The 25,050-nt window shown below is 29.1% G+C and overlaps 1 protein-coding gene and 1 long non-coding RNA gene across 3 annotated transcripts; one reads left to right on the top strand and one right to left on the bottom strand.

Moving 5' to 3' along the window:
- Nucleotides 1–5,081: 5,081 nt before the first annotated feature.
- LOC118074465 (uncharacterized) lies at nt 5,082–6,613 on the bottom strand. 2 transcript variants are annotated; one of them, XR_004691210.1, is made up of 3 exons: nt 6,021–6,613; nt 5,690–5,957; nt 5,082–5,366 (listed from the first exon to the last, which is right to left on the bottom strand). It is a non-coding gene; the product is annotated as an uncharacterized lncRNA (long non-coding RNA). The 2 variants fall into 2 exon arrangements; XR_004691209.1 differs by having other exon boundaries at nt 5,690–5,812.
- A 1,253-nt stretch (nt 6,614–7,866) lies between these two features.
- On the top strand, nt 7,867–24,405 carry LOC118074373 (probable serine/threonine-protein kinase MARK-A). Its single transcript, XM_035095529.1, has 4 exons — nt 7,867–9,004; nt 20,357–20,559; nt 22,068–22,383; nt 22,475–24,405. Exons 1-4 carry the CDS (start codon nt 8,896–8,898, stop codon nt 23,632–23,634), a joined length of 1,788 nt encoding a protein of 595 aa, XP_034951420.1. The 5' UTR covers nt 7,867–8,895; the 3' UTR covers nt 23,635–24,405.
- Nucleotides 24,406–25,050: the final 645 nt, after the last annotated feature.

The following is a 25,050-nucleotide window of genomic DNA, read 5'->3' as shown; positions in this document are numbered from 1 at the left end:
TCGAATGTTATAACAAAATTTTTTATTACAGGAGAGAAAACGACAAGCTAGAGATAGACTGGGTTCATTATCTCTAGAGTCTAGAGTTTGCTAGAGTTTATTATGGTTCATTGAATGTCATCGGAGCGAGTAGATGCAGAACACTTCGCAAAGGTGTAGTGAAACTTTGAAAATTAGCAACGCCAGACAAAACTAGAGAAAGAGAAAAAGATAGAGGTCATCGTGCTATAAGTGAGAATGTTAAATTACATTTGACGTCATTTCCAGAACCTCTGGTTTTCGTTCAATATTACATTATATCATAGAACTGATATCATGATGGGATTCTTTGTAATGTGAAAAACATCTTGAAGATGAGGATCAAATTCAAATGGATTTTCACGTCTCGATAATTTTAATGAATTAATTGATCTACTTTTAGTAATTCAATGTTCCTTATTTCTAATTACTGAAATAATGAATTAATGATCTAGATAAAAAGAAAATAAGTAGTAAAGCTCGATATTTGAAGGATATTCTTAATTAAAAATTCTTCATTATGTACTTACTACTTCATTGGCTAATTTCTGCCAAGTTGGTATAATAGTATACTATAATATCGAAACTATTCGAGTCAATAGCAAGAGAGCTTTGCAGTAAAAACTATTTCGATGTTTCAGCAGAAAAAAAAAGCCAACAGTGGTTGTTGTCCCAGTGCGGCTTCGACTATCCACCAAGTCAATCAAGAATGAGCATGGTTGTATTGCTAATTGGATGGATGACCACTTGACCGCGATATAACTGTGCAAAAAACTGTTCTTGAGGTAAGCTTACTTCAAAACTACGGGTTCTTTTGTTAATATTGTGTATTGGTAGAAAAATCTATTTAATTTCTTTTGAATCCATACACTTGGACTTTTGAAAAAAAATTTAATTAGTGAGTTGGTATAATGAATTTAGGATTTCATTTCTCTTAGTTAACATCCTTTGATTAATTTTCTAAATTACGTAATAAAATTACAAATTTTAGGATCAGAGCTATCTTTTTAGTATTTAACGAAGTGATTTAATTAGTTTTCACAAATACAAAGTGTTAAAAAGTTATCATTAAATTACTCCAAATTTTGTTAGAAATAATTGGTTATATTCCAAAAGTAAAATAATACATTATGATTCGAACATCTTATCCGAATTAATACAACAATATACGCTGTGTAGAATATTATCATCAGTAGGACATGCTGCAAGCTATAAAATATTACATCTGACGGTATCATATCGTACATAGACTCGGCTTCGTTAATGCCTAGTGTATCCTTGGAGAACAATTACCGACCGCAGGTATGATTTTTATTTATATTGAGTTTCTAATCTAAAATTCTTTAAGCTTTGGCTGAACTCAAAAAGCTATAAAATTCGTGATTACATTCCAAATATAATGCTTTAGTATGAAAAAAAAATGTTTTTTATCATTAGAACGGTCGAAAGGTCAGCTGTAAATAATAATAATCAATAAAAATTTCTTAAGAAATTAATAAATTATAAATTTCTATTGTCATGTTTGCACGACTATCTTAATTCCGAGACATGCAAAATAAATAACTAACTACACTCTTTTTAAGGAATTTCTGCTAATTGTTGTTAATTACGACAGAACTTCGTACCCTACTAATACGAAAAAAAAGTATATTATGTACTGAAACATCATATTTTTTATGTTATCTTACATTTTATAGTTTTTTCAGTTTAGCCAAAGTTAAGAAAAATTCTAGATTGGAAACTCAATGAAAAAAAAATCATACCCGCGGTCGGTAATTGCTCTCCAAGGATGCACCAGGTATTCATGAAGCCGAATTTTTGAAATAAGGTAACATCGGAAATTGCTATAATTGCAGCATAAATTATGCTTGAATCATAATTTTGACTATTGCAATGGAAAGCACTAGCTCTTACGAATCGATTAATATGTTTATAGTCTATGTACGTCTTATAAATCGTAAGTTATTAACGAAAAACAAATTTATGCTGCAATGAAGCATAAAAAAACCTTTAAACGCTCATAACTCGGAAACTATGCGAGATACTGTGTTTTTGACCAGGTTTTAAGAAAGGGGGGTGCCGATATTTTTTCTTCGGTCCAAATCTTTGATATGAGCCATCGATCAACCCCGTAGCACTATTAGCATAGAAGTTATGCATGTTTTCATGTATTACAGTTTTTCACAAATATCTCGTGATTTTTCTAACTAACCAAAGTCAATAGCAACCGTTTCGGAATCGTCTCATCAAGATCTTCCCAACGAGATCTATAATTTTCTGATCTAAGCGTAAACACGATCACTTGCCATTTTTTAAGATTATGTTTTTTCAGGTAGTTGGTATATGTTGTGCTTGGAAAACGATGTAAATAACATATAATGGATCTTAAAAATATGGTCATGTTTAAACAAACAGTAGTAAGGTTTTTGCATTGACCAATCATGAATTCCGTCGATGACATCGTTAGTGATTCGTTGTTAGTAATGAACTTCAAGTAATCATTAAAGCTTTAGATCTACCATTGATGTTCCTCTACAAATTTATAGATTAATAATTCAAAGCAAGTATTGTTTTCTGTACAAGTATTAGTGGTCTGTCTTTCTTGAGGACACTATGTTTTGATGTCAACAAATATTACAAAGTAATGTAATTTAATATTGTTACTTGGTAATAAAAAAGTATAAAGCAAATAAATTCTCAGCTTGGTGGTAAAAAATATGGTAATGTCTCTTCTATGTCTTTTTGTTAGGAATGTTTCAATTTTGTCGGTATTAATAAAATTTAGTAAAAATTCGAAGGTTGACGCAGAAATATCCTCTATTTTTACTTTATTTGTATTATTTTATATAGTCGAACTGACGAGAGAATCGTCTTGAAACCACTCTTAGGCTGGCGACCCCTACTCTTATTTTCATAGATAGCCTACTAGAAAATTCTCTTTATTGCCAGCCTAAAAGTGGTCTCAAGACGATTCTCTCGTCAGTTCGACTATATAGTCGAACTAAGAAAAGAGTTCCTCATATTCACTAAGAAAAGAGTTCCTCATATCAGTTGCTTCAATGCTTTCGGGCTCCCCACCACTGATTTTCTACCCCTTCTACCATGTTTTTTACTACTGCGTAAGCGTACAAGAACACATAAAGAACATCTGAGGTATTCTCTTCTCAGTCCGACTATACCATGTCATGCGTAAACATTGCTGCAAACACTGGACTTCGTGCTAATAATATTAACTTATGGGCTTGGAATTTTCTGCCATATATTATTTTATTATTAACATATTTAATTATATTATATTAAATATTATATTATATTATATTCATTAACATATTATTAACATATTTTCTATTATTAAACTGAGCATTCATTTGCTTTATACTCTTCTATTACCTTATTGTGAGTATTCAAAAATGGTTAAAAATTCAGATTTGACATTACTTTTGTAATATTTGTTGACATCAAAACATAGTGTCCTCAAGAAAGACAGACCACTAATACTTGTACAGAAAACAATACTTGCTTTGAATTATTAATCTATAAATTTGTAGAGGAACATCAATGGTAGATCTAAAGCTTTAATGATTACTTGAAGTTCATTACTAACAACGAATCACTAACGATGTCATCGACGGAATTCATGATTGGTCAATGCAAAAACCTTACGACTGTTTGTTTAAACATGACCATGTTTTTAGGATCCATTATATGTTATTTACATCATTTTCCAAGCACAACATATACCAAATTGATGGACAAGATATTGCTAATGAATAGCAGCTACAACTAAGTAACAAAAGAGATTACGATTAATCAAGCGACTCAAGTTGCAAAAATTTCAGAGAATTTGGTGAAATTGATCTTCACTTCAACTAATTTGAGAGTAAAAATGATGCTGGCATTGTACTTAAAGTCAATGATAGAGGATTCAAGGTTTATAAAATAATATTATTAACAAGAAGTCCAGTATCTATGTGCAATTTAACTTTTCTTTTAGATAGATATGAGGAATGTTATAAAGATGTTAAACACAACTCAAGCTTATCATCTCATCGATATTGAAAAAATTTCAATGTTTCCATCTGATCTTATCGAAAACAAACTTAGAAAATCACTTTTAGTCTTTAATATAAAATTAATCAAGTCTCTGAAAAATTTGTCGGGTTCAATCCTTGTAAGCTTTTTTAGTTCTAAATCATTTTATTTCGATTATACATTTCGATAGATAAAACGGGCAAATTCTCCGTACTCGAGATTGATTATAAATTTAGCCATTAGATGACGATTGGTATATTGCCTAAGTGCAATTTCTATCTAATAGTTCTATTACCTACGCCTAACTTACTTGAGGATTCTCAATAAAAATTTCTATTGGGGAATTTACATACTGGGGAATATGCGTCATACCCTCCTTTCTCATAATTAACATCCTTTAATTAATTTTCTAAAATACATAATAAAACTTCAAATTTTAGAATCAGAGGTATTTTGTTAATAATATAATATCTTATTATTTGATTATTTTATACGTATTCATGCAACATTTACAATTTTATACGTACTCATACGCTGTGTAGAACATTATCATTAGTAGGAAATGCTGCAAGCTGTAAAATACTATATCTAACGGTATCATATCGTACGTGATAATATACCACATGTCGTATCAAATTCCCACTATGATTATTTTTGAATAATTAAATGAAACAAAAATAATACTACTTTTTCATTACTCCATGACTTGATACTGAAATCATTGATTACACATTCAGAAGATAATGTTTTACAAAAATTCAGAATATATACTTCACTTAAATATTTTTAATTAGCTCAATCAATGAGTTAATTGATGTAAATACAACGTAAAATATTTTATTTGACAACATTACTAATTAATGTCAACGTGGTGCCAGTGAACGCATTCAATTAAGCTTCATTAAAGGGCGTACTTTCAAGTTCATTATCCTGTTTTTGTATCAATTTCAAGTTTATTTCTTGCTAGAATTCGTGATATCTAATAAAGCGAAAACAAGGCGTAGTTTATTGTTCGTTATCTATAAATGTATTTCATATAAATTACTACATAGAAATGGTCTTTTCTGATATAATTATATCATATCTAATTCCTCATGACGCATTGAAAATTCTTTGTTCAACTCGTGTCACTCAAAACTCTTTAGAGGAAAATGATTTTCTATGACTCATTCACTGCAGGAAATTTGTCCGAATTCTTTTCAACTTGTGCTGTTGATTGACGATTTTTAAATGTACACATACCTTTAGATAAAACTTGACAAGAGTTTCACATTATCCCGTATATCCACAAAATATTCTAGAATTTTTGACAAAACCTAGAAAATAAAATTTAGACTTAATCATTTTCAAAATGTGAGACATCAATAGAAAGGTATACAAATTTCACTTTTTTGGTTAATTAACTGATTAAATAAGTGATTCATGAATACAAATCAACGGAAGCAGAAAATACAAATTAGTATTATTTAAATCATATTAGAGAAGAAAGAGAAATTTTTTAAAGTTGAATTAAGAAAAAAAAAATTACTTAACAAAGTCGCAAGAATGGTTGTTAATGAAAACAGTAGGATATTTTTTTATGAGAAAAAATGTAAGTTTCAAAATAAATAATTGCAGGATAATTAATCTATAAAGTTACCGTGGCATAACGGTTTGCCATGTTTCCTTTAATAGTGAAAGTAAAAGTCCACTTGACTCTCATGTCTCAGTGTGCAACATTTTCTTATAAGTACCTCCATACCATGTACAAGTATCCATATATCTAATTTACAAACAAGTATATGTGTATGATAGCTATATGAGAGTATCATGCATTATAAAACAAAAAAAAAATTCATTCCTTTTCTACAGGATCTTTGCCATTTATTGGTTTGCACTTTAAGAAAATCGATAATGATCTACATTTACTGGAAATCCAATTTATAAATGTATTGTAACTATTAAATTAAATACAGAATAACGGATATTACCTGGTTTCTCATACTTTTTCGTTTTTCCATTTTAATTTCCAGTTATGACTAATCTTAATCGAAAGTTAAATCAAAACTAGCGGAGTGTAACTTGAAAAAAATATGTGCCAATTAAATACGTCGTTTGTCTTTCATTTTTTAGATTAAAATTGATTTATTATCGTTATCGAAAGACTGACGTATGTTAAAGATACTAATTCTGTGAGAAAACAATTCATTTGTTTTTTATATGATGAATTTACTCTTCGTTTATTTATAAAAATTAATTTCTTATCATTTATATCCCCCTTTTTTTTAAATTCCAATTAATTGATATTCACATGGGATTATTCTCGGTCAATTGTTCTCATCAACTGTTTTTTTAATTAATTATCTTCTATTTAGGTGATATTTGTTTCTTTTATTATCAATTGCTTTTTGAAATCTTTTTTTAAATTAATTTATTGGCGTAATTAATGATCTTGTGAGTCTGCTTGTATACTTAGGTTTGGAGCTTGATGGTCTAATGTAGCGTATGAATCGCAGACGATGACTCAAACATCCTCCCAGTGAGTTTTAAAATTCATACTCCACCATTTATTTTATTTTTCTCAACTTTTTAAGCTTCTTTTAGTATAAACGAACAATTGTATTCATTAGTTTTTCCAATTTTCTCTTTTTTATAATATTAAAAAATAAAAAAAACATTTCAATGAGTTTGAATTCAATGTAAATTTGTTTATTTATTTTTAAATGTTGTAAAAAATTATGATATATGTCTTTAAAAGTGTGAAATAATTTATTTTGCAACGCATAACAAGATTAAATGAATCACACCATGATTTATTTCGGAGTAACCGAAGTAAACATTGAAGGCAAAAAGTCTTAGTTTTGGCCTTCAAGGGTCAGTTGACTGACATATCATGGTTGTACTTGAAATATGTATATTCATTGTTCTTCTTAGCTTCCTTTAGAGTCTAAAATTTATAAATAAATTGATTTTTCATTTTTGTTGGTAATTTATATGTACCGGAAACATATTTCATGCATCATGAAACAGAAAATTCTGCTGCTACTCTTGTTTTTTTAATGTCTAAATGAATTTTTAAAACCATGCAGACGATGTATTTTCGTCTTTTCTCTCCGTCAAACATTCACTTGGTTTTTTTAATTGTTTTCAATGTCTAAACCTTTTATTTTTATTCTTCTGATCTGTGGAAAAAACTACGGGAAAAAATCTTTTCTTCTAATAGTTTTGAAATCGTTATTAATCTTTCCAAAACAATCTACGAAATCCTTTTGAAAACTAAAATAAAATTTTTTAAAAATAAGAATATGCTGATTTTCAAAAAAATTATTTCAGTAAACATTAATCAAATAATACATATGTATTTATGACAAAAAATAATAATAATAATAATAAAGATAAAAGATTTTTAATCAAAAAAAAAAATTAAGAGGAAATTCAGATAAAAAAAAATCAAAGAAATAAAGCCAATAAAATATGATAAACAAACAAATTCATCGAAATACTTATGCAAATGATTATTAAAAATTCAGCAACAGTTGCAGAACGGTCTTTGACTCTCGCTGAGCACGCGTTTCAAAGTAAAGATAGACGTGGCCGTTTGTACTTGCATACCCGCACAAAATATAAGAACGACACAAGAGAGTTTGTAAGTTAGAAAGAGTCAAACTCATAATAAATCTAACAGTACTGACGAAGAATGTAAATGTGATAATATAAATGTGTAAGAGAGATGCCAACAGAGACCACAGATGGCGAAAACGAGAGAGTGATATTGTGCGAGAGAGATGACAATAGTTTGTTCGGAATGGGGGGGAAAGGAAAGAGGGCGACTCTTCCGCTTGTGGATCAGTCTAACGCCGGTAATTGTCATGAGCGGGTGTTTCGCTGAGTGTTTTTGTGTATAAATAAACATTACAAAAATAGACATCAAAAATTAATTAATTCATTAAATAATTCAGTTAATTGGTCAAAAATTCATTCATCAATCAATAAATAAGATACATGCAAGTTACGTCAATAATTTTGTTGCAAACATAACTCAAGTGACACTTACACCAAAACAATTGTATCAATAAACAATGAATATTAATTAACTGTATTGATTTATCCATAAAAGGTAAACTTGAAAATTCCAGGAGTCCAAGGAAATTGTTCTATATTCGAGTCAAATATTCAACCGGATAAAAATGACTTAGATGTCAATCGTAATGAATTAATTAAAAGAAATGGCGTTGTGTATGACAAGTTAATGATAGTGGATAAGAAATTTAAAAGAAGAATGACAACGAGTGAAATAATACATTAATTAATGAATAAATGTTTGATTGAGATTAAAATTAAATAAGAGTGGGTAACAGACAAGTTATTCTTGTGTTATTATGTGCGATGAAGCGTGCAGGTTGTTGAAAATGCGACTGCAATAAAACGGATCCGAGGTCATTGAGTAAAAGTGTTTTTGCTTCAAGCAATAGATTCAATTATTATTTATCGATTCCACTCGGAATTAATCGATGATGCTGTAAGTTAAGACAAACTGTACTAACAATTCTTGGATATTCTATTCTTTTTGATTTATTCAAGTATGTTTATCAACTCCTAGAATTGGCAATAATAAATCATATTAATATCCAAGCACATAAGACGAGAAACAGCCAAATCCTTGGCGTTATTTGCAGTTGTAAACACAGGGAACGTTGATGGAGAGAAAAGAATTTTGTTTTGATTGCACGATGGTGAATGATTATAATGTTATGAAGAAAAAGAAGATCGATTAATATAATGCGTGGAATTGAGTGGTATAAAATTATTTTGGTTAAAGTGTAGAGAGTGTGTTTAGAGTGCATTTAGATGGAATAAAACATCAAGATGATGATGGCACCACAGGTCGTGGGTGTTTTATTGAAGAAGCCTGGTCAACAAAATCATCCATGTGCTCCATTACCATCTTTAGCTCCTCCAGACACTAAAATACGAGGTAGAATTTTTATTTTATTCAAATGACTACAAAAAAAATAAGCATATATTTAAATTAATTTTCAAAACTCCAGACAAAAATAAATTCTATTTTAACACTAAAACTGCTACGATTAAAATAATCAATTTATGATACTCGATTTAATTAAATACACAATATTTTTATTCAGTTTTCTAAACATTTTTTCGTCATCCATTCGATCATGTAAAATAAATTTTAACAGTAATTTATGTATTTTTTTTCTTCATTTCTTTAAATTCATCTAATTTTGATTATTTTATTTAAATAATTATTTTTTCAATTTTTTGTCTGAAAAGTGTTTATTATCGCAAAAAATTATTTTTAAGCTTTCATCAATTGTTTACTTGAAAGTTAAACAATTTATCTCCCACTTTCTTCTATTTTTAGTCAGACATCAATAATTCCAATGCTTTTCATTGGATACTGCGTTTAATAGGGAATTAATGTTAGAGCCATTATCTCAACGTCTGATTACAAATAACGACTATTAAAACTTGTGAAATATGATAGTCGTGAGTGTAATTAATAATAAAATGAATCTTACGGAAGAATCGTGAGACAAAGAATTTATTTACAACGCACATAAATTTATAAATATATATATATAAAATTGCTAAATAAAAAAATTCCAATCAAAAATACTAATTAACAAGTTGATCTTAAATCTCTTATTTATGTATCTTGAATTTTTTTTCATCTCAATAAAACTGTTTAAACATTCAATATATGTCTTGAGAAATATTTTTAACAATCACTCGTTAAGTAGAATAATCAAAGGCTATTTTTAAAGTAAAACATGGATAAAAAAACAGTTATTTCCGATCAATACAATTTGTGTATAAATTTAATTCCTTGGGGGATAACGATTAAAAATTCACGCTCGTAATCTTGGTATCTGGGCTACCGTGGTAACGGGATAGTCTTATATGTGGTTTTACGTTTAGTTGCTGTGACTTAAAAGAGAAAGAGAAAGAGTCTCTTTAGGCTGTTGAAGTTAGATATATGCTGAAAGAAAACAAAAAAAAAGAGATAGCAGCAAGTCACGTTGAACTTATCGGTACCGATTTCGAGGTTACATGGCCTCGCCAGTACTTGACCTACAATTTGTCGACAACAGCCACCACCAATTCACCTTTTATTTCATTCTTATGCGATTCATTCAAAGGTCAGTGATGTTTCAGGTGCAATATTAGCTGAGTAATATCATCTGTAATCTGTAATTGATAAAAACAAAGAAAATCGAGTCAGAACTTTACTAAGAGATACATTCAACACTTTGCCAATCCCTTGTTTGTTAACCTCCAACGCTCTCTATGTTACAGTCTATATTTTTTTACTGTAATCCATTCTCTGTCCTTTGAGATCATCCTTGCTTGTTAAAAGTCAAGGGAAAGTACCAGTTTCCTTTACATTCGCTTATTCTACGTCTTTAAAAGCTCCATTCATACGATTACTCATTTTTCTTTGCTCCATTGCATTTTTTTCTCAATCATTTTTCAATTAATTGTCAAGATTTCCTCTCAAAATCTTTTATAAAATTCACGTACATGACCTCAAGTACCCTCAAGTCACCATACTTAGTCTGCCATTATTTTTTGCCCCCCTTGATGAAAAAGAAAAGAAATTTGCAGGCGTCCTCTTCTCTCCTGTCTTTCTTTCAATATCAGACCACAAGTAGTGCTCTTATGGAGTGTGACACGGGTTTTATAAATACATAAAAAGTCTAAAAGAGCGTTGCCATGAATACATATATATATATTTACAGAAAAGCATGTATACATATGTATATATATATATGTGCATGCATGATCGAGAATAGCATGCGAAGAAGTGGAGTTGAGTTTAGATCCTTGAAACGGGAATAATAAAATTGGGGAGATGAGAAAGAACGTTTTATAGGTTTTTTTAGTACAAAGTTGAAGCATCATAAAGTATATTTCAAGCGTTAAAAATACTCACAAATCAATTTTCTATGATTTCAATGAAAAAATGTTCTTTTTCACTTATTTTTAATCTCTCAATCCATTTATCTTCTGTGTACAAAAGAATTCTACTTTTTTTTTTTGATAGATTGATTTTATTGAATATAAAAAGTATTTTAAAAATGTTGTTTTATTGTAAAATAATTGAAATAGTGTTGAATTGATGAATGAAAAAATTCTTCTGGTCATTTAATCTGCTATTGACGCAATAAAGTCGTTCTAATTTGTCTGCTAGCTTGTCGACATGTTGCGCGTTCAAATTGACCGTAACTCATCTCAATCACTCATCTCTGTAACCCTCACATACTTGTGCAAGCTGTCATATTGATTAATAATTTCATCAAATTGATAAATAATTTTAATGCTCAGAAGATCATCCAAAATATCATTCATGTTATTGATCAAGCATACAAGAAAGGGAGCATCGAATAGATGAGTCTAATAGAGTCAAAAGAATTAGTACTTAATTCTAGCCCTTAATAGGATCATTTTCAGTGTCTCCCCATGTACATATCACATTACAGATGCGTCGATGAGACTTGGAAAAAAAAATTAAAGTAAAAGCTTAAAGGTTCATATATGTAAAAGTTTCTCAACTCTTCTTCTACTTAGCGACCCCTTAAGCCGGATTTCTATAGATTCGTAAGCTTCTTTTCTACTGATGTCGACTACTGCGGTGTATTGCTACTAAAAGAGAAATACTAAGAGATTCTGGTTATTCCGGTATACTAGTTTCCAGGGGAAAAGCGGTTGTGAAAATGTTTGACATCTCCTGTAAAACTTGTCCTTACGAAGTAAAGAGAGAAATCATGGGAGACTAATAGATTTTTCTTTTTTGTTTTGCTATAAAAAATTTTAAGCTGCTAATCAATTAAATAATTTCTTCATGATTTAATTTATCAGGATATACATTAACAGTTATTGTATTTAAAAAAATACAAATACTTTAAAACATTAATAATAATTATTTTTATAATTATTATTAATTGCATCGATGTTGTAAAAAAAGAAAATCGTCATCAATTTTTTTTTGTATCGTGAGAAACTGATTGTCACGTGACATTATTGAGTATGAAAAGTCTGACACTCCTGGCAGTTGATGGCATCAGATTTCTCATTCATACAAAACCAAAACTCCTTCAGAAGTCTTACCAATACTACACCATGTACATACTTACATACGAGCTATTATACAATTGGTTTCATGTATCGTATCGATTGTATTCATGTATAGACATGGGGGAATCAAATTAACCCTAGTGTCAAAATATTTTTAAATACTTCAGAGAAGTAGAATATTTTACAATAGAATATTTACTAATAATAAAATAACTCCAATACTGAAGATTAACAAAAAAAAAATTTATTAAAATGTTTTATCGATTACAGATATTTTATTTACGGCCTATCTACTATAGATTTAAAGAGAAAAAAAGAAATATTAAATAGCTGAGTTTTAAATTTAGTTATAACTCTATTGAGCTTCTAAAAGTCTCCTTTAAATTAGAAAGTCCATTAACGTTTTATTACTAAATAACCGAAAAATGAAGTGAAAAGAAAATGTTATCGATAAAGATAAAAACAATGTAAATAAAAATAAACCTAACGGAATTTTCAGAATAAAAAATCATGAATGGTTGAAGGGGTAACATGTGTGTTGATGCGTGAATGCAACAAACTTCGGGGGACAGTGAGAAAGGGAAAGATCATGTGAAGTTTAATGCGAGCGGATGGGCTTTTTTCTTATTCTTTCTTCGATGTTGAATATATGAGGGGAAGCCTCGAAGAGAAGATGAAGAGAGGGAGGTCAGGGCGTTGCACCGTTTGCTGTGACCCAGTGTTCCCCACTGACTGTTTATTTCTTGTACCTCTCACTCTTTTCCTCTCGCCTTCTCTTTCTCTTTAGTCTTTTACTCATCTGAGGCTCTTTTTCAATGAATAGCTGTAAGATCCAATGCATCTATCCATTAATCTACTTTCGAAAAATTTTAAAGCCACCGAGGAAAGAAATAAAAGGAAAAATAATTAATTTTATCTATGATTGAATACGTAATAACAGTTCTTCTTGTTTTATTGCTATTATTATTTTCTGTCCTTTCTCTTTTTATGGAAAAAATTAAATTCCAAAATACAAAATTGTCCATCATTTAAAATATTTAATCTAGAAAATGAAAAAATAGTCAAAAAAAAAAGGAGCATATTAAATGGATAGCAGAGAAGATAATTTATGATTGTAATAATAATAATTATTATTATTACTTGCTAACGATTCTCTCTAGTGCTTTACTTTGAGTCATTTTTTTCGTCGATCTGGGTTAACCAGACGCATTCCGCTATGTTCGGAGATAAGTAGAACGTCTTGGATGTCTGAGTTTAGTATGATATTGGTATATGGACATTAGTTGAAGTGTGTTGAAGACCTTTTGGATGTTTTAATTTGATTCCTTTTCTTTCATATTTAAAATATTTCTTACCAGCATCTAGTTATGAGTCTTTTCAACTATTTAAAAAAAGCACAAATAAAGTCATATAAAGTTTTTTTTTAAAACAAAAAAAAAACAGTAATCAAAAAGTAAATGACAAAAAAAAAGAATTTACCGTTTAGAAATTGAGTAGAAATAAAAAAGAAACAAAATATCACCATATTAATTAAGCTTCTTCTGATATTTATGATCAAATTTAAAAAAATACTTCATAAATTTTTTCCCAATAGACTAATTAAATTCATAAAGTGAATGGATTAAATTTTTTTCCAGTTATCTTAAAATTAATCAAACTGATGAAAATAAGTAATTTTATTAATGGATAATAATTGGGTATGATAAATAATTATCTTAATCATTTTGTTTGGTATAAAATAAGCGAGAAAGTGATGAATATCATGAAATAAATGAATGAAAAAGTTTTCAAGGATCTAAAAGTAGATTAAAGTCTGACAAGATTGACCTAGATTTAATAAAACATCCGAACGGGTCTCTTAAGCATAATAATCAGGATACCAGCACGTGTTTGTCACGTCAATCGATTGAATTAATGTTCATGTTGGGAGGACACGCTCTGAGGGACTGTTGGTCCAACCAACCGAGACCAGTAGCTCCTATCATAATGAAAGGGTTGGGCATCATCTAGGATGCTCATCAAACATGTTATAATTACGCAGTAATTTATTATAAAAAAAAATAGATAATATGAGCAATGCGGTTCAGTCTAATGATTATAATGACTGATTTTGCTGGAAGATTGTCATTAAGATATAATGAAATATATTGTAGATAAGCAGTTGGAGTAAATAAGTAAACATTAATTTTTTCATTCAATCAAAGCGATTTGTGCTTTCACTTTAAAGTAATCACCAAAATAGATATAGAGAATTTCATTTATTTTCTGAAATGAGTCTCAGGGCTTATAGTGAAGCTATTACTAGTTTTTTATTTGCTTAGATTTCTGTAATGATTTGGCAATAAATTTCTTATCTCTCCAGTGAATCTAGAATGTTTTCAATTAATCTGTACATTCGTTGAATTTGTTGTATCCAGGTAACATAGTTAGTGAGCAAAGTCTGTTATTTCCAATGTTATTTATTTCATTTTGAAGATGACTCAATTGTTTTAGAGTAATTAAGAAGACTTGAAACATAATAAGATACTGGAGAGAATTAGAGACATGAGATGAAGCTTGGTTGTGTTCATTATATTTGAAGACTTAATAGAAGGTTGTTCGAAAGAGAGTATTTTAGTTGTGATGTAATTATTCAAATAGTCAGGGAGTTTTTTTTGTTGGTAGAGACTTGAATTTTGGAGCCAATTAAAGGATTTGAATTAAAAATGGTGAATGTATATCTGGTGTGTAGTATATAGTGAAAAAAGTAAAATATTAACAGACATAAGACATGATTGTTGAGGATTTATATTAAAGCTAAAGGGTAACTCGGTATAAATTAAATGATGGGGTTAGCTTTCAGAAGTCTTTTAATGATATATAACTCCTGAACCAGCTGTTGCATAATAGTCGTGGAAGAAAAGTCGTGCGGGAATGTTATCTTGATCTCCCTACGGGACATGACTGACGATTGAGATGTCTTCTATCCCTGGAATTATGCCAGAGGGACCGTTGGAACTTTACTTATATTACACAAGACCCTACTGGTAGTAAGACGAGAAATTAAGAAAAATTTCATAAAAATGTTATCCCTAAATGAAACATGATGGGAGACTGGATTTTTCTCAGTGTGAAGAGAAAAAAGAACCGGTCTTTGTCCTGTTTACACTTTTTCCCTTACAGATGCTTTTTCAGTAGCTATGCAATTTGATTTCCATTAAGCCTCGGCGTATGTTTATTTAGCCACTAGCCCCCTGTTCTGCGGCCAAGGGGCGGATTCTCGTCGGTCAGTTCAAAAGAGAAAAAATACCTGCAGAATCATTATACACTACTGCACAAAAGTTTTACACACTTGCTTTTCCGGGTAAAAATAATGTGTTATAACTGCTATATTTATCTTTTTTTCAAGGATTATAATTAGTAGTTATCATTATCTAGAATCAGAATAATAATTATTGTAATGTTACCGTTTTTTTTAAATCAAATCTTGACCCATACTAGGTAGTTAAAGAGAATGATAAGTATTTCATTTAAATAATTTTTAAAAAGGTTTTTAAAATAATAGTAAGTATTTTTGATTGATAGGATTTATAATGGATTCTATGGAACTTATACATTTAAATGTTATGAATAATAGGTATTACAGAAAAAAAAACCAAGAAAATTTACCATGAAATTGATTAAGTAAATGGACCTTTTTAGAGTAAAAACATGGGAAACTTTTAAGCAGTAATAATTTCGACAATCTGGTTCCTAAAAGTGGATACTAATATCTTCTTGTGCATTTATTTTCTTAACATTTTATTTTTTCCATCTATTCTTGGTTTATGTAAAATACTAAAAAAATTAGCAGGTCTTTCCACAAACCTGCAAACAGGTTTTTATTTTTCTTATACTTCTTTTAGGGTTTTTTCAATTTTTTTATTATTTCTATTTACATTTTTTATTTATTTTTTTTCGGGTTCTTCAACTCGTTAGTTGCTTTGTTAAGAGGTGTTTAAGCAGAAGAGCTTTGTGAAAGACAAGTCTTGAGAGAGTTTGTGGTTGGAACAATGTAAAACAAGGCGGGATAGGGTTGAAAGTGTCTTGAAAACGTTGATGCAGGCTCATCTTTAATTTTTGCTCTCTCACTAACCCTTTTCTATTGCAATACTTGTTCACTTCAGGCTGAAATTTATGGTTCCAGTATGTAGAAATACACGTATGTACTCGCTTCAACACTTAGGAAATTTACTAACAATAGACTTTGTGAAATAAATTTTGTTTTGTTTGGATTAGACGAAGAATGAATACTATTAGAAATATTTTTAATTTTTTCTGTTTATTATTCAACAAAACATTGATAGAACATTTCATTATTTTATTAAAAAATAATAAAAAAAAACTAGATAAATATGTGAAAAACAATATAATAAAATAATGATAAGCAGATAATTTAAAATTATAAAGGAAAAAGATTTATGTTTACATTCTTGTATATATGAGAGGTCGCTAAAATTTATGTTATTAAATCAGGCGTTGCATCGTTTAGTTTATTATATAGCGAGTTTCTCTCGTTTAAATCGAGCATCAGACCTGATCGACACGCTAGTCAACTTATATTTGTTTTCGCTCGAATAATTATTATCTATAATTTATTCTTTCACTTAATAAATAATAACTTTCGAACTGTAAAAAAATTTTCCAAACAATTATAATAAATAATAAATGATAATAAGTATATTATGCAGTAAAAATAAAAACGTAACAATTATTATGAACCTGAATTACTTGAACTCACTTTATTATTATTACACAATTCTTAAAATTACCGGAAGATGATATAGATCTGGGATTTAGCCTACAGTTTTCTAAGCATCTGAAAAAAATCCATGAAAATTTCATTCTTGCCTAAAGCTCCAAACTATTTTTAGTAATTTTTTATTATATTGAGGCATAACCAATTGATTTTATGTATTTTCCCAAATCTAAAAAATTATCAAAAGATCTATTTGTCAAGTTGAAAGTCTGTTAATGTTGGTCGACTGAAAGATGCAATGAACTAAGAAGAATGTTATTTTGTGTAGAAAAGTAAATTTCAGTCAAGAATTTATTTCTTGCATAACTTTTTTCTATTTTCAATGTATAACTTAATTGATTTTATTAATGATAATTGAAAGCACTTTATTGTTTATTACATACAATTGATCACGATTTCTTAATTACTGTTGATATTAATGAGTTTATAAATGAATAGTATAGATCCTTCTGAGAACTATTAATCCTTTTCAGAACAAATAAAATCAATAATTATGATTTGAAGAAAATATTTTCCTATGCTTAGTTAATAAATTACACATATTGCGATTGAATAATTACAAATTAGATAATGATATAAATTACAAAAACCGTACATTTGAAGAAAAAAATTTTTTCATAGTTTTTTTACCTAATGAAAAAATTGATTAATTAATACATAATTATATGAATTATTTTTCGCTGGCTACCTGGTTTTGTCTTAATTATATTCTTAGAAATTTAACATTAATGCAGTGCAACGGAGCTTGGATTTTAACAAAAAATGCTGCACTAGTTTATCGTTACATATAACGGACCTCTAAGTTCAATTACTACACGTGTGTATAACCACTCGTTTGTTTTTTTTTTTAAATATTTTTTGCAATCATCTATATTATAATTTTTTTTATCATTATCTTCGGTTGATTATTACATGTAGATTATCAGAAAATAAAATAAACTAATGGAAATAAATAAAAATTAGCCGAGCAAATCGGCAACGGAGAATGAGCGAACTCGTAACCGACATTACGATCAGATTCCAGAATATGTTATCATGCAAATCAAATTGTATATTACATACAAGGAAGTGTCGATGGTATTTTCTAACCGTTAGTCCATCTTTCCGTTGTGTTCATAACTCATCAAATAAAAAATTAGATAATAAATATTTAAATGTCCACATAATATATCATTGAAAACAATTGTGAAATTTCATTTCTGAATACTTTGAAATACATCTTCCTCAGTCAAGTTCTGTTAATTAGTATAATTTGAGAGGACAAAAAAAAATATTTCCGTTTTTATTTTTAATTTCTGGTTATTTTTGTGTCCGTTATATCTCACTTCCGGTTTCGTGACAATCGACATCGGTCCACAGAGTCGTTTATTTTGTCTCACTACAATCCATTCTACCCAGTTAGTTCACTCATTTCTGTCACTTTCACGTCGGTTTGTCTATCGCATTTCACTTCTACCACAAGCGCCAGTTCCTTCCGCATTTGTATAGAAAATAAATATCCATTATCGTAAATGGATTTATAAATAAACATCATGTCTCTACATAGTTGTAAGTATACGGTAATTTATTTTACGAAATTTTAGAATGACAATAAAAATTATAATGAATTAATTCTAACAAAAGCGAAGACAAATGTCGAGTCATCAATCTCATAATGTTCATGTTAAAAAAAAAATTGTTGCATAAGTAAAATATGCATAAAACGTGAAGGAAGAACTGGTCCTTGACATGCTTCGTCACGGAGTTGACATCTATGAATTGCCTGTCAACTTGACATGTCCAAACAATCAGTGTCAAAGGGAAAGTAAAATTATAAAAAATCATTTGTGAATTGAAATTAAAAAAAAAGCGTGAAAAATCGAGGTCGATTCATGACAACTACTTTTAGGTGGATAAGTTATTCATGGGGTTGTAAAATGCAAAAATGTTAGTAGTCACCTAAAAAAATTTTTTAGATTGATTAATTTTGTAAATTAACTTAAAATACACCCTTACATGAATTCATTCTATAAAAAAGAAAAGTAGACACTGAACGTTTCTATTTAGAATAAATTATTACCCTGAAAACCAGACTAGACTGTGTAAAGAGATGTTCAAAATTACACGGTCATTTTAAATATTTATCTGTTACATCACATTAATCAGCATAATTTTAAAATTAATTCACCTATAAATAATTACAAAGTTAAATAAAATAATACGTTAAGTTTTACATAATAGTAAGAGCCTATGTATACATAAAGGGTAAGATGCTGGGAATTGGAAAAAGGGTTGAAAACCTTTTCACAACATGACGTGACAAGAAGTGACAGGATGCATGGAAGTGTAAAAATTGTAATCGCGTCAAAAATAGAAGGAAAAAAAAAATAATTGTTAATTTTGTTATTAAAAATGTTCTGAGAGTCTATAGGAAGCATGATAAGATATAAACTGTCGCCAATTGAGATTGTCATTTCCTCTTTTTTGCCTCTTTCACTTGATATGTACATAATTATAGTCTCAAGTTATTGAGCAAAAATACAGTTTAGCAGATTTTGCAACTGTGAAGGCTAAATAAATTGATAACGTTATGATATTAATGGTAGAATTAGTGTAAAGATTAAAGTTGAACTGATAAAGTCTTATCAACAATATATAAAAATATAAACATTAAATATGTGTACGATAATGCACGTTGAAATATTAATTAATTTATCACTAGTAGGTTATCTTTGGTAATAGAAGAGATATTTATAAATTACGTAGTCATATGAACATGAGAGACATTTATTGCAACCATTAAACTTATTAATGGATAAATACTTTTCACATTGTTTTATTAATCGATTAAATCAAATAATATTTTATCAAGTATCTTGAAAATTAAAGATAATTATTGTAGTAATCATTTTTATATAATAAAAATATTAAAGTTATTTTGCAGCGATAATAGCAGCTGCACTGTTGAAGAAATGAAAGGAGAAGAGAATTATTCATTATTTAGCAAGTTAACGAAGTGAAATAAAAAAAATAATAAAATACATACAAAGCATATTCTCAATGTCTTACAAAATACCTAAGATTAGTGTGTGTATAATCCAACCAAGGTTCTCATCAATTATGTGCAACAATTTGAACAATAGAAACGGTACATTCAGTTTCATAGTCAAACTCTCACACCTTCATTTATTTTTCTTATCTCATATTTATACCTTATTCGGATAATTGAATAATCACTTTTCAATTTATTCTCCCTTTTTCATTTATTCACTGACTTTCCTCATTTCAGTTATTATCGAAGACATCGAAAAGATTGGCATCATTATTTTGATATTTTTCTACTTTCTATTACCATTCTGCATTGATAGAATTGGGTCTTGCAATGCATCTATTAATGTATTATTCGAGCAGTAAAGTAATTTTTAAAAAATACATTTTAAAAAGATTAAATAGAGGATATGTGGTATTTTACAGGTGAGCTTTACGTGGAGGACTTAGGTGAAAGGAGAATGGTATCGATCAGGATGGGTTGGCTGTGGGTCGAGGGAACACCAATGAGACTTGCACTAAGGGCACTGAACCTTCGCCAGGCATCACCAGGAATATGTCAACCTCATGCACTAGCACTAGGATTTACTCTTAGTAATTCTAAAGGCGATCATTTGGCAACATTTTGGGTAAGATTAATTTCTTTAATGACTCTATTACCTAGTTAGAAACTTTTTTGTTTGTTAAATTGTTAAATAACTTGGCCACTTAAGAAATTTGATTGAATTATTTCGTCATAAGGCATTTAGAAAAGTCATTTTGTCCACGACCTTTCTCTATTACTAATTTCTTTTACTTTTATATTCTAAAAAAAATCCTTTGTCTGAACTCAAAATTATTAAAAGTCATTTGATGATGACTTCAGCAGGTTTTTAATACATGATCTTCATTGTTGAAAGTGAGAAGACTGTAACTAGAACCTTAATATGTCTAAGCAGTATAATAACAAGCAAAAAAACTTATGAAAGAAACATTGATAATTTTTCTCAATATTTTCACATTTAAAGTCTTATGTAATAGAGTAGATTAATAAATTATTCAATAATAGAAGAATAAAGGACTATTTGAAATTAAAGTAAGGATGTTTTTATAGTTAATCAAGTATCTAGAATGATACTAGTGTATTAAAATAAAAAATGTAAGAATTAATTTAAAACCCTGATCTTGGTCATTGAAAGTGAGAAGAAGTGTAATCAGAAACTTAGTCTGACTAAAGCATAATATAAGAAGCAAAAAAATACAGATAATTCAACACCACGCAACGTAATTACATGTAAATGGCTTTTATCTTCATCACGATCCGTTTTCTTTGCAGTAAACACTTTCTCGCGATCAGTCTCTCTACTCTATGTCTGGTTTTATTCTATACTAGTCATGATATGTATATACACGCATACATATCATGACTAATGCAACAAGCGAATCTTAATTAAACCTTCCGTTCGATTTCTAACTCTTATACAATACCTAGTGATTAATGTCGGCCGAGGTTTCGCATTAAATTATCATTTTTTCCTTTTATAATTACCATTTATGCCTTTGACACATTTCCATGCAAAATTTTCATTTTTTATCAATAACTTTACTGCTTTTTATCATATTGTTCTAAATGATCTGTAAATGATCATTGGTTGAAAAACATTTATTATTGAATTATAAAATAAGTTATTTTTACTGTGACAATTAGATAATTTTTTATTTTGCAACGCATTGTGTTTTTCTAAAGTTTAATATCTTAATTAAAATGATTAAAGTCTTGCTCAATGCGGTTAAAAATTAGTTTTTAAATAAGAATAATTTGATGACTGTCATTTTCTAAGTTAATCATTTTTACTAAGACTCCCAAACATTTTTAAAGTCGAAGGTCAAATGGCATAGTAAAATTATTATCACCTAAGAATTATTACAACTAGTTTCACTTCCGCTGTAAATAATAATTATCATCATTTAAAGACATAAAACTAATGATTCTTTGCTTAAGAATTTTTTCGCACACCAACTTTCGAAATTCTTAGCAATGTTTTCTGGACAACAACATCATTTGCTTTAATGAAAAAATAGTGTCCTCAAGATTTTGTAATTTTTTAACTCTCCACTTCGGCATTTTTCTATTTTTATTATTTTTGTTGCCGGACAGGCGGACACTGAGCCAATTTACTGGTCATGGGTCAGAGCAATAGCAGCAGAGTTGGTTCGACAGACACCATTTCGTGCCCAACGGTGTCTCAATTTTCTTGAAATACTTATGATCTGTCCACGAGGGCCACTTCCACTTCCTGAAAGTCCCTTGGACTCTAGAAGACGCTCTAGGAGTGAACTTCGATGCTGGTTAGGTGATTCATCTTCAGAGAAAGATATCATTTCTCCTACGATTTTAGACGATACAAGGAGACGAGCAAGAAGTGAACTACGTTGCTGGTCAAGCAGTAATTCTAGTGATGAAGATATTGTTGGTAGGAATCTATTAATGTTATCAGTTAACTTTCTTCTTCTTGTTAAATATATTATTGAATTTTTGAATAAATTAAAAAATAATATTTGCAGGTGAATTTCGATCAATTCCTCAAATTCTTCCAAAAATGCAACCCATAACACGAGCCTGGGGCTGTAGTGAAAGTAGCGAAGGAAGTGATGATAGCCTTCCTTGGGGTGGTAATTCTTCCTTATCGGCAATAACACTACCAGAAGCTCCAACAAGAGAACAGAGAATTCAAAGATACAAAGAAGCACGAAGACGAGAGAATGAAGCTAGGACTAAAAGAGTACTCGAAGAAGATGCTAGAAGACGGAAAGCACGTGCTGAAGAAAACAACAATGATGTTTCCCGTTATTCTATATTGAAATTAAGAAGTAGGGCTTCCAGAGAGCAACAAGATGATACTTTTAAAAATAAGTCAGTCGACTGTGTTGATAGTGTTAGTTTAAGGCTGCCACCGATTAAACCTGAGCCTCGTTTCCAGAGAAATCTCGAAGACACCCGGAATAATAATAATTTAAGTAGAAATTTAAGTAATTATCATCAAGAAAATTCAAATATTCTAGCGAAAATCGATTTAGGTGAACGTAGAAGTAGGACGAGAGAACGAAGGACTTTCAAGTTAGATACTAAAATCGACCGAGCACTTCAAGATCGGTTAAATCCATCAGTATCAAAAATTCCGATCTGTAGACAAACAAGAACTGCTTCGTCGCCCCAGATTAGTGATCATGTGTCAACAAAATTAAAAGAATCTAAAGAAAATTTAAATACGATGGAAAAAAAATCTTCGACAACTGGTACAAATGTTATCTCGATTTCTCTTGATTCTCCTTGTGAAGAAGACGTTGCTAAATTGCTGGAAAGGTGTCAGAGAGTCGATCATTATGTTCCAGTAAGAGAGAAACTTACATTATTCGAGTCACTGTCGAGATTGGGTGGAAGATTGGCAAGAAGTACCGAAGATCTTGGAAGAACATCATCTCAACCAAGTCCTAAGGGTAAACAAAGAGCAAGATCTCTTCATGACCTTAATAGAGGTGTTAAAACTGTTCCAGTTCGTGAAATGTGTAGGTTATTTGAAGGAGAAAAAAATGAAATGAACAATTATAATACAAACAATCATAACAATTATCATAATAATCAGCATCATACTAGAGAGCAGTCGAGAAATTTAGATCCACCGTGTGTTAGAGCCTCTACAAGACGAAGACAATATCCAAAATAACCAAAGATATAAAAAAATAAATTTTCCCAGTTTTGTGTTCATTTTTTGTATTTTTGTAAACTCTTTGTTTTACATAAAATTGTCTGTTTGCTACATTGTTATTGTTTGTCTGATTAAATTATTATTTTTATCGTTAATTTTCGGTTCATTCATATAAGAGAGATTCTAGAATCACTGGAACGTAAGATTATTTCGTAACACTCGAGTGAAATGAAAAGAGAAGGGGAATATGATAGAGAAACCAGTCATTTACATTCTCCGGTACTTCTTTCTTCAGGGAATGAGATGTTGAACACCTGTACAAGTTGTTCTTTTTTTTATTAGCTTATTTGAATTGTAAAAATGATTGAGATAAAATTAAAGGTGCTGCCATGAAAATATTTGTACAATGAGGCTTAAATGTTATGGTGCGCATTTATTGCTACTGTTATGGTGTTTGAAATTGAATATAAATGTTAATAATATTTAATAAAAAACGAAATAACGATTCAACGTCTACCATCGAAGTCTATAATCATTTTTGCATACTTCGTTTATTCATTCGTGTCTTTCTTGTATTTTTCAAAAGTTAGTGAATAGTTTTTTTTTGACTAAGAGTGGCAAAACCTAAATAAATCAAATAATAAATATATAAATGATTGCAGAATAATTACATGAGTTTATAAATAAGAATAAAAATGAAAATGTAAAGATAAATCATTAAAATAATAATAAAGAAAAAATTTACCAGCAAAACCCGTTAGGATGAAGTTGAAGCAAGATTGTGAATCATTTAAAGAAAGACAAAAATGAATAAAAAATATTATATTCAAGCCTATCTACTCAAGATAATTATTATTAAAGTAAAAAAAGTGAATAAAACGAAAAAAACTATAAATAAAAAAAAAAAATACATTGACTTGTCTTTTAACTGCCATAAGATATGATCGTTAATGAGAAGAAAAAGAAGATAATAAAAAAAAATCAAGGAAAAAAGAAAAATTGTAAATACTCCAAATAATAATAAATGGAAAACGAATATATATCGTTGATAATTAAATTTAAATGAAAAATTATAATTAATAAGATGAATAATAGAGAATTATGATTTCGAACAGGTTCGAAATAAAATAAATTGTACAAAGTTATAATCCACTATCATTATCTCTTAATTATAAAATATAAAAAGTACTTGTTATTATTATAGGTAAAAAACAAATTAATTTATTATTGTTTTTGTATGCTATTATTATTGTAGTAAGCATGATTGATTAATTTTGACAAAATAGTTAATTAATGATTGATTGAATCTATTATTAATTAATTTCAACACCAATGTACGTAATTGTAGTAGAGTTGTGTTTATATATGTGAAAATAGATAAAAATGAAAAAAATGTATAGCCTTACACAATATGTTAACTAATTAATTACTTGA

This window comes from Chelonus insularis, unplaced genomic scaffold, assembly GCF_013357705.1.
Source record: "Chelonus insularis isolate UGA/USDA-ARS -01 unplaced genomic scaffold, ASM1335770v1 contig_135_pilon, whole genome shotgun sequence".
Classification (NCBI taxonomy): Eukaryota; Metazoa; Arthropoda; class Insecta; order Hymenoptera; family Braconidae; genus Chelonus; species Chelonus insularis.
Note: the sequence above shows the minus strand (reverse complement) of the source record. Positions and strands in the feature narration are given on the sequence as shown.

Coding starts and splice junctions, on each gene's coding strand:
- LOC118074373 (XM_035095529.1), top strand. CDS start 8,896: ATGATGATGGCACCACAGGTCGTGGGTGTTTTATTGAAGAAGCCTGGT. Junction 9,005..20,356: donor TCCAGACACTAAAATACGAG/GTAGAATTTTTA, acceptor GGTATTTTACAG/GTGAGCTTTACGTGGAGGAC. Junction 20,560..22,067: donor ATCATTTGGCAACATTTTGG/GTAAGATTAATT, acceptor GTTGCCGGACAG/GCGGACACTGAGCCAATTTA.